The following is a 10,397-nucleotide window of genomic DNA, read 5'->3' as shown; positions in this document are numbered from 1 at the left end:
ACATGGCATTCCACGGACGGTGAACGGAGGCTTACAGGGCTTTCCACGGACGGTGAGCGGTGGCCAACATGGCATTCCACGGACGGTGAGCGGTGTCCATCATGGCCCCGGCGGTAGCTAACCCACGGACGGTGAGCGGTGTCCATCACGGCCCCGGCGGGTAGCTAAACCCACGGCCGGTGAGAGGTCGGTTCCATCACGGTCCAACGGCCGGGTAGCTAACCCACGGACGGTGAGCGGTGTCCAACACGGTCCCGGCCGGTAGCTAACCCACGGCCGGTGAGCGGTGTCCAACACGACCTCAGGGGTAGCTATCCTACAGCGCTAAGTCACTCACGTCTATGTGCCATACAAAGGCAACAGGTGTTGTAATAAGAGCTAGTGGAGTGCGTTCCTGCACACGGCGGTAGACATGAAAGACCAGCCTTTTGGTGAGCTGTTTAACCCAATTTTGTGCTGTTTAATCGGACGTCTCGCTACACAGTGCGGTATGGTATAGTGCATGCGTCCATCGGGAACACAACCACAACCAGACACCGCCAGAGAACGGGGGAGGAGGCAGGCTGCCCTTCTTCCCCACTGTTAGCAACGCATGTTTTACTGAGCACCATAGAGGACTCCTTTATTTATTTTATGGCAAGCACTCAGCGAGCTCCGACCCTACCCACCCACCCCTCCGTATTGAAGAATTTCTGGCTGTGCCCCTGACTGTAACGGTGCATGTTTGTTTCATCTATGGATCATTTCATCGCTTTCTGCACACAAGATCCGCTTCTGAAACATTTTTTTCTGGCATTCTGTAGTATGGTGATGTAAAAGGGAGCGAATGATATTGTTACAGAAGGCAAAAGCGATTAGTACTTCGGCCACAACAAAATTTCCTGATAAATTTCATGCAACAGTCATTCTCGGCTGTTCTTAGGTTCGTCCCGCGGAGCCTACGGGCTTGTTGCGGGGGTACCAAGCCAGAGGCTAGATCATGAGGGTGTAAGTTGAACCACATGTGAAATATTATGTTTATGTGTACGAACTGAGTGACTGAGCACGATCCCTATTGGCAATACCTCAAAAAACTTTCGGAACCATGTAGGCCAAAGCCACCAAAATAAGATGAAGCATCAACAGCAAGGCTCTAACATGCATCGCACAGTGAAGAAATGCCGACCTACGCAAATAACCAATGCAGTTGCGGCGCCCTTCAAACTCTAACTCAAACCTCAACTGCCGACGCATCTAGAGTCAATCACGTCGCCCAACTCTTTTCCAGAAACCGCCTCCAGCGATCACACGTGTCTCTGAGCCGTTGGCTGACCTGCGTCAGGCAGCGGAAGGCGCCGTGGACGGTGTTCTTGCCCAGCTCTACCCCCGACTGCAGCAGCGCGATGGTGATGTAGGCCGTCAGCGCCTGCTGGCCGCCGGACCCAACGCCACCCTGAAACACGTCAGCCTTGCTGGTACCCGCAAACATCGGCTGGGTCCACACAGGGAACAACGGCTATCACGTGAGGAGCGGGGCAAACGGCAATGGACTTCGCCGTTGGCGGACGGGTCAGAGAAAAACCGGCCAAGAGCAGACAACATGCAAGCACGGCTGCACAAGTATGAGTGGTGAGTATGCAACACGAGAAACCACAGATGGACCCCTCCGTCAATCAGCCGATGTGGTGCGCCCCCCCCCCCCCCCCCCCCCCCCCAGATCCAGATCCAGCGGTAAGTACATGCGCCTTTCAATGCACTCAGTTGTAGATACTTGGTTAAAGTTAGTTTGAAGGCGAATTTATGACAGCGTGCCACGGGCGCAAGGGAATCAATGCAGACAAACACAAGATCTTACCTTCATTTTCTTGTTGAGAACCGTCCCCAAAGATGGGAAGCAGCCGCTACTCAATTGATGGGATTCGATCCATCGCACACTTCCTTCCAGGTCAGCCTCGTCGATGAAAATGAACTCCTTTGCGTCACCGAACGACTTGATGACAAAGCCGGTCAGCCACATGGAGCCTGAGTCGTCCGACTTGCCAAATGCCGAGTAGGATTTGTCCTCGTGACGGTAGCCCAGCTCGCGCTGGTAGCCTGGGGCGAGACACGGGTCACGAAGGTCACGGTAACGAGCGCGCTGGAAGTCTCACGAGTTTTGAGCTCAGCTGTCCATGAAGGTCTTCCAGAAGGGGCGCTATCTTAAGTAAATAGGTTTACATTTAATAATCTAACTGCTCTGGTGATGTGAACTACCATGAGCAGTTTAGATCAGAAGACTTGTTCGGTTGCTTGGTGCAAAATACCAAGAAACGATAGCTTGGTTCTGACGCATGCCTGATCATTTGGGTTCGCGATTTGGTATGTGAATCTCATACTAGTTAGGACTTCAGTAATCTAGTGCAATGTTATTCCCAGCCTGATCAACCGAGTACCTGATCTCATGAAGCTGACAAGTTTATCCTTGATTTGCTCAGTCAGTTCACCAACTGCAGTCAAATACTTCATGACGTGAATGTTGGGAACGAAGAGTACCATGTTCTGTTCGCCGCAACCGGTTGGTTGCCGTACCAGCGACTCCAGGTTCTGAGAAGTACAGAAAGCTTGGACATATCTGCTTTGGCTTTAAACGGCACAGTTAACGCATCCATGATAGCGGAGGGAATCACATAAATGACGTAAATGAAAATGACTAGAGCAAAAGTGGGACCGTGGCCGTACGTTACACAGCTGGGAGCATAAGGATGTGCCAACAGAAAAGGCCATGACTTCTACAACAGGTTACTCGACAATTACTTCAGCCTCACGCGGATATATTATGTCGAACACATCCAGCGAACATCTGTCATTGCGGACAGTACGCAAGTGACGTACGTCAATGCTGGGTCCCAGCAGGTCTCTGACGACGGCGATCTGAGCCCGCTCGGAGTCGGGCACCAGGTCGGCCGGCAGAAGCAGCGGCCAGTCAACCTCCCGTCTGTTCGGTCCGCTCGACAGGTCGGCACCCTCCGCTGCCGGCGTACGGGTCGGGTCAGGGAAGCGGTACCCAAACAGGGCGAGCCCTACTGCGGCACAGGACACGTCCGTAGCCATGCGGCGGGACGATGAAAGCCGCGTCGCGATCAAGGAAACAACGCCAACACACGGCTGAGCGTACGTGCGTCCCAACACCGCCAGCAACGCCGCGCCCTCCAAACCGTCACTAGCCTGCAGCTACACCGGCACCGGCCTTAGTCATCCCGTTAACATCCGCTTTGGCAGCGCACTCACGGCTGATGCACATGAAGAAGGAGTAGATGACTTCACGCTCGAAGCCCTCCGGCTCCACCAGAATCGGCCTGGTCACGGCGTCCCTGTCCAAATGGTAGTCGCGTTGGCTGCATGCATCCACGGCAAAATGGGATATCGGTTGAGAGTAGTCACGCCTTCATATTTCATTGAATCAAAAAATGAAGGCATTTTGATTTTTTTTTCAGCAAATATCTGTATGTCATTACAGGACAGAAACGTGCATGCAATAGGAAACACTACCGGTTCATTTGCAACTCTTAACATCCCACCCAAACCAGGGGGTCTGGGCTCGTGTCTCGGTTACGCACATCTGCCGTGTTTAAAGCTGACTCACACGGCGTGCGCCACGCTCCGTACTCCCGCAACGCGCAACGCCACGCACCTGAAGTAGGGCACCACCTCTGACCCACACTCGGCGGGGAAGTCGGAGTACACCTCAGCCACCACGGTGATGTTAACGTCGCCGAGCTGGCCGGGCCGCAGCAGGTACGGCACGACCTCGGCCACGCCGGTCGACACGCACGAGGTCACCACCGGCGCCGAGAGCGTCTCGAACTCGTCCGACGCCACCAGTGTCAGCTTGACCTGCGGCCACAGGCGCCGGTGCCTGTTTAGCGTCCACAGGACCGGCGGGATATCGCGTGGGGCCAGTAGTGTCCGAGCGGACAGCTGGTAAAGCTAGCGTTGGATTCAGTCTTATCCAGCATGTGGCGTGTGGTGACGCCGAGCACCGACAGAGATAACACGAGCGAGCAAGATAACACGAGCGGAACAGAGCGCTCAGGAGAGCAGCGAGGACCCACCGGCAGCGCCTCTTCGTTGTAGTTGAGCACCGAGACCTTGAGCACTAGCGTCTCGCCGCGTTTCACCGAGTAGGGCAGCGTGTAGCTGACGAAGAACGGCTGGAAGCTGGTGATGGAGGCCGACGGCGCCACGCCAAGGCCGGCCGTCTCCGAGCTGCACACGGCTCCGCCTACCCACTCGGTGATGGTGTCCGGCACCTTCTGGGTCAGCGTCACCGAGCCGTCGTTCCTGCCCGGTGCGGAGGTGGCCGGCTGTGACACTGGCCAGGCGGCCGAGGAACGGCACCGAATTGTGGCTTGATGGTGTAACTGTTCTAGTTCCTGCATGAGGCATGGCGAGTTTAAATGTGAACATGACTAACGGCACGGAATCATGACTTGGTGTAGCTGTTCTAGTTCCTGCATGTGAGGAGCGGCACGGAATCGTGACTTGATGGTGCAAATGTCCTAGCTCCTGCACGTGAGGAGCGGCACGGAATCGTCACTTGATGGTGTAGCTGTTCTAGTTCCTGCATGTGGCATGGTGAGTTCTAATGCTGTAAAGGCACGGAATCGTGACGTGATGGTGCGATTCTGTCCTAGTTCCTGCATGTGACATGGTGAGTTATAATGCCGAAAACGACCAACGCTTAAGGTATAAGAATGTGTTGCGTAAAGAGAAATATAAATAAATTGGTGCTCTTTATGACGATAGTGCTCAAAATATACGACTTATTATCTATCATGTGTGACCTGCCCATGCTCATGATCTATACTAGTTAATGCATATTTCTGGTTACATTTTGAGGAAAAAAAACGCATCCTGCCCCTCTCCTAAAAACAAAATTATGATTTTGTTTTGTTTACATTATCGTGTAAGCTGTTGAGGGCTTCAACTAATAGGTTAATGTGCATCCAACATACTACTGGCTGGTTACATGTACATGTGAGCATACTCAAACGACATGAAACGGTAGGTAATCAGGACAGCTTTGAACAAACCCATGAACAGCTTCAGAGTACGAGGATCAACGGCTCAAGTCCACATCCAACGCAGCCTCGTCACAGTCAGTGCGCCCATGTTCGTCCACTGACCCGACCGTGTGGAGATCGAACAGCCACGTCTCGGGGAAGTAGGTGCGAACCACGTCAGGCACCTCGGACGGAGGCGGCGCCGGGGCCGATCCGGAAGGCGAATCGAGCACCGGCGTCGGGCCTCCTGGTAACCGGAGGAACGTTAGCACGTCACCTCAGCGCTTCAAATACATTATTCTTTCCTTTCTAGATGTTAGCTCAAAAATGCATTGCTTTGTTTTCCAGACTGAACTTAACGACAGTTGAGTGAGTTCGCAATACATTAGATAGCCAGACGAGTTGCGAGGCAGTCATTCATCATCACCGTCATCATCATCGATGGTTAACCGCGGCTTGACGACCCTTGTCGGCTCTGAAGTCGGCCACCGTCATCTGTCTCATCCCGCCTTTAGGTGGTCGCCGTCGGAAGACTTGCGGTTAGCACCGACACGCGTTGACATGGGGGCGCCGACATCGACCCTCAGAACCATGCTGACCACCGAATACCAGCCAACTGGGGATTACAAAGCCTGCCACCTTCTTAGACCCCAGACATTGCGAGTGTTGGTAGACAGGGTGAAAAAACTTCTAATTTACTGGATATGATCGGTGACAAAAACTGGCACTTTTGCAAACCAATTGATGACAAAATTGCGAAAATGAAAACGAATTGCAACAGACAAGACCATACTACAACACATCACCCCAGCTCGACGAAACTACAAGTTTACTATTGGTCTGTACTTGCTAACGCCTGCAGCGTGAGCGCATGTCGAAACGATGACGTTTCGCTGTATAAGCAAGTTGAGGCATAAAATGCTGCCAAACAAAGAAACTTTGATCAGGATAGTTTTTAGCCGGTGGCAGAAACGCACTACAAACTATAATATATCAGTGTTGACCTCACAGATCAGTAATAACATAATGTTTTCTTTTTCAATGCCCCGCAGATCGGTGCTTTTCACAGATTTTTCGGCAAAGATTCACTTCACATACTAAACAGTATGAAGTACCAAATAACTAGGCTTATTACTGGTCGTAAGAATGTGGCTGGCCACAGCACCTTGCGACAAACGTGATCAGTTTGCTACGCAGCGTTTCAGAGCGTTGTGTCATTTGAGACAGCTTTGATTTGATTTGTTTGAGAGCTCGATTGCTCGCTACGCGGTAGTGCGTTGGGTTCAGTGCTTGGCTGTGGGCTGTTGTCTGTGTTCATGCCGTGAGAAGCTGACTGGTTAGAAGGACGTAGCTAATCGTCTCTTTTGGGGTAGTATCGTTAAAATGGCCTGCCGATCTAGGGTTGTTGCACGGATGTCAATTTTTGTAAGTTATGGGGAGGGGGCCAGACCGAAGGCTCGGCAACTTACTCCCCCATTTACTTTTTTTCTCACCGTATTTCGACCATCCAATTTTGATTAAACGCAGTGTATGTTTTAATCTTTGTATACTTGATAAGATTCTTTGATTTAAGCAGTGTAGAAGCCATGCAAGGTTCGATCCAGCGAGCAGGCACTGGATACATGCGTCTACTTGATCGGCAAGTGAAGGCGCCCCTTTGGAGACCACCTCAGGGGGCTGATGGCGCGCTTCTATAGCGGTCATGGGAGGCGCCAAACAGTTTTGTTCTGGGGGACGGGAACGGGGTTAGCCATGGAGGACTTGGGTCATCCCCGTATTCCAGAGTTTTTCACTGTAAACTCACAAACCATCACGTGTCTTACGGTATGCGAAGGTATGGTATAGGTATGCGAAGTTTATTGCATCGTTTACCCGCTCACCTGCTAGGATTGGTATTTTGTGATGGGAGCAACCATGACTTTTTGTTATGATAGTGGTACGAAACGCCACTACGGAGACAAATTAGGTAGTCCTTGTGTTATGATCATCGTCTAAGCACGTTTTTTGTGTAGTATTCCAGCCAAAAACATTGGGGGCCAAGCTAACATGGGGGGCCAACTCAGCATTAAGGGGGGGGGGGGGCAAGGCCCTCAAAAAAGAATACAAACCGACACCTATGAGTTAATGTTTGTGGATACCTGAGCTGCAGCTTCAGTGGTAAACGGAGGTCGTTGGAGCAACAGATGTCAAGGATCCATTCGGGGCTTCCTGCTACTGAGAGAAACAGTGGCTTTGAGGTAAGAGGCTGAGCATCCCTCGCGTAGGCCTTTCGCATTGCCCGTTGCACCTCGGACTTAGCACACTGATCGGTGGACAGGGATAAAATAAAACCCGTTTTCTTGTCATCATATTGCATATAAGGCTCGCTGAGGGTGCTAGAGGTATTCAAAAATGCCATTTGCATCCGTTGATATCGATATTGCATGGGTTTTGCTCCACATAATTGGGATCATGTTAGAAAGTGCGAGTTTTGCACCGATTATAATCATGCCAAGGCAATGGAGGTCGCCAACGCTTTCAGCTGATTGTACGATGACGTCACAAAACCAAAAATGATATTGCTTCAGGTGCGTGAAAAACCATAATATCGATAAGTGTAGGGCTACAGGGATGCAGTTTTGCGAAGTTCGTAGGGGTGAGGGACGCAAGGAGAAGGGGGGCGGGGGTGCAGGAAGTAAAAATGTCTGAGCCTGCCTCCGAGATGCAACAGAAATGTTTTTCTTCCCCAGATTTGTGGCTGGCAGCAGGGGTGTAGTCTCCCATCATTAATTTTTGGATGCTGAACCCCTAATTTACGACAGATGAAAAATAATGGATAGTGATGAAAACTAAAAATAGGAAACTGCATCGCTGGTTAAGAATTACAATTTCGCCTCCCCTTCCCCCCTCAACTGAACAGAGAACTGAACGCCTTTAGGCCGGTTATGTTAAGTATGCCTTTATATGATGATTCTGCTAAGTCAGACGCAGCCTTCATTCAGTGCTTGGTGGCCAAGAAATGAAACTACAGTGCAAATGAACTTCCCGAAACGATAATGTTCGCTGGTTATGCCGCATTACATTCAAGCTGCTTCTGCTTCTTGTGGATTACTGCATTTATATGTATACTACAATGGTTTCTGAAGGATTTGATTCCAGGCGACGATTCAGACGGTTACAAATTTCGTGGGAGACAGAAAGACACTTTTTCAGCCCTGTTGGTAGATTTTAAAGCAATCTATCCTGCAGACGCATTTAAGTAATACTTCAGTTAACTACATTACCATGAACTAACCCGGCTCGACTCCTCACCTCACTAAGCTGATGATTAGTCGGAGCGGAAAAGAGTAATATAGGAGATAGCTCATGCAGCATTGCCAGCTTCTGGTTCTGCAAAGTTTGAACGAGTTCACATCTAGAATTGTTGTGTTACCAGAGGCGTGTTGAACGACGGATCACAATATATCCAGGAATGAGCAGGCGCGCTCTCATGATTCATCACGGAGATAAAAGGGACACCCTAAACGGCCTGCTCCTTCAGAGTATGGTCACGCAGGTCCCCAACTTTGCAGACAACCAGAGAGCATGTTGGGTTAAGGGTCGCTGTCCGCCGGACGTGTCGGCCTGGTCTCTGGTTAGGATGAACCTGTCGTTGCTTTGCGGAGTGACTTGTCGAATAGCAGTGATTGTAGTGTCGGTGTCGGGTTGCGAGCACTGGCTTCGGAAGTGAACTACATCGCCCTGTACAGATACCCACCTGAGGAATAGCCGATCCGGCGAAAGGGTCCTCCAGGCGAGTAATGGCGGCGCCGGTAGTACCTAGTCCGCTGCTGGGAGCGGACGGTACAGGCACGAGTTTCCGTAACTAGGTCAGAGAGCACCAGGAAGGAGTGACTCTGAAACGATAGATGATACAGACTAGCACACCTTCGAATTGGGCCACACTTCATTGCAACTAATGTCATGGTGGGAGCAGGAATTAAAGAAACACAGCACAGACGAGTTCAACTTTCTCACGCGGATGCCTCAAAAGAATACATTATACTTGCCCCCCAAAATTTGTCACGTATCAGGTATCTGGCAATGCCGAAAACAAGGGCGAATATCAGCGCAAATGATAGGGGGAGAGGAGGAAGTGCTGGCCAAGAGCCTGACAACCTTACTTCTCTCCATAGCTGTGTTTTTCAACCATTGCGCACAGTTCGTTACGAAGAACGACAATTTTTAGTTACATTTTTGCATCTAACACTGAAAAGCAAGGACCATGCAATTCTGTCTTTGAGTGGAAACAAGTCTTGTCCACGAAATAATGCGTGAAAAGGCAGGCTTGACCAGTATCCAACCATATCTTCAGCTTCACTAATACCTCAGCTCAATATATTGGGAGATCCATGTGTACAATGTCGGCTCAGACCCTCCTTTTGACTAAAATAGTGCAACAAATGAAAGAACTAAGTATCACACAGACTTATCTTTCCGGGCATTATTTGGTGCCCACAAGTGTGCCAAACATGCTGCTCACATTAACAGGAGACTGATAGCTAAAAACAATCTGAAAATTAAAATCACTGTTAAATCGCCGTCGTCCAAGGCAGGTCCGTTCAGAAACACACACATTGTGTAGATGGTTAGGTGGCAGGCGTTCAGAATGGTTTCCCAGTCATTTACAAAAAATTAACGCCCCTGACCAAAAGCATGTGTACAGTGATTCATCCAAACCCATGATCATACCAATATCAATCATTTTACCGCGCAAGCCAAGCCATGGTATTATAATGCCAATACATTTTCAATCAACCGACGTCAGCTATCGAGGAGTGTCACTCACTTCAGTTCCATTCAAACTACAGCATGGTGTACAGCCAAGGCCTGGTCACATTCAGGGAAGCTCAGAGAGTCGCATGTATAATAGCGCACCGCCACAAGTTGGCGAAAATCCTTATCATTATCAACAAAATGTCAAATTACATTGTTTTGAGAAAATGTTTATTCCAAGCAAATGATATTGGCTTTTAAAATTGTATTCACTAAACAAAGCTAACTCGCCACCTAACATTAATAAGTTATTATGGAAGCCTAATGTCGTAGGCAACATGCTGCATATTGGCTTGTATTACGATTCATTACGTTTTCATTATGTTCAAAACTTCGATTCACTGGCGATGAAAACTGCATTTTATTATTTTATCTCTCAGGCAAGAAGGACTTCCGGCGACCGATAACTGCCCAAAGTAAGATACAATAAGTGAATGTAAAGTATGATGTGTAAGGCTCTATCGTGTAATAAGCGTGTGACGCGACTACACAGTTGGTTGGCATCGTATGGCTTTCGTGAAGGCAGGGATGGCAGTTACCGATACCTGACAACCTTAGATCTCAGGAGTGATCGTTTTTTGT

The 10,397-nt window shown here is 49.8% G+C and overlaps 1 protein-coding gene across 1 annotated transcript in view; it reads right to left on the bottom strand.

Annotated features, from left to right (window-relative positions):
- Nucleotides 1-10,397, bottom strand: part of LOC119103241 (murinoglobulin-1) — a 46,277-nt gene that overhangs the window by 7,929 nt on the left and 27,951 nt on the right. The window contains exons 16-24 of the mRNA XM_037226682.1: nt 8,758-8,896; nt 5,145-5,268; nt 4,071-4,299; nt 3,650-3,852; nt 3,247-3,329; nt 2,851-2,987; nt 2,412-2,562; nt 1,835-2,073; nt 1,313-1,432 (exon numbers count right to left, since the gene is read on the bottom strand). Coding sequence (XP_037082577.1) covers nt 1,313-1,432; nt 1,835-2,073; nt 2,412-2,562; nt 2,851-2,987; nt 3,247-3,329; nt 3,650-3,852; nt 4,071-4,299; nt 5,145-5,268; nt 8,758-8,896 — 1,425 coding nt within the window. The remainder of the gene's footprint in view (nt 1-1,312; nt 1,433-1,834; nt 2,074-2,411; nt 2,563-2,850; nt 2,988-3,246; nt 3,330-3,649; nt 3,853-4,070; nt 4,300-5,144; nt 5,269-8,757; nt 8,897-10,397) is intronic.

This window comes from Pollicipes pollicipes, unplaced genomic scaffold (genome assembly GCF_011947565.3).
Source record: "Pollicipes pollicipes isolate AB1234 unplaced genomic scaffold, Ppol_2.1 Scaffold_5724;HRSCAF=6776_pilon_pilon_pilon, whole genome shotgun sequence".
Taxonomy (NCBI): domain Eukaryota; kingdom Metazoa; phylum Arthropoda; class Thecostraca; order Pollicipedomorpha; family Pollicipedidae; genus Pollicipes; species Pollicipes pollicipes.
Note: the sequence above shows the minus strand (reverse complement) of the source record. Positions and strands in the feature narration are given on the sequence as shown.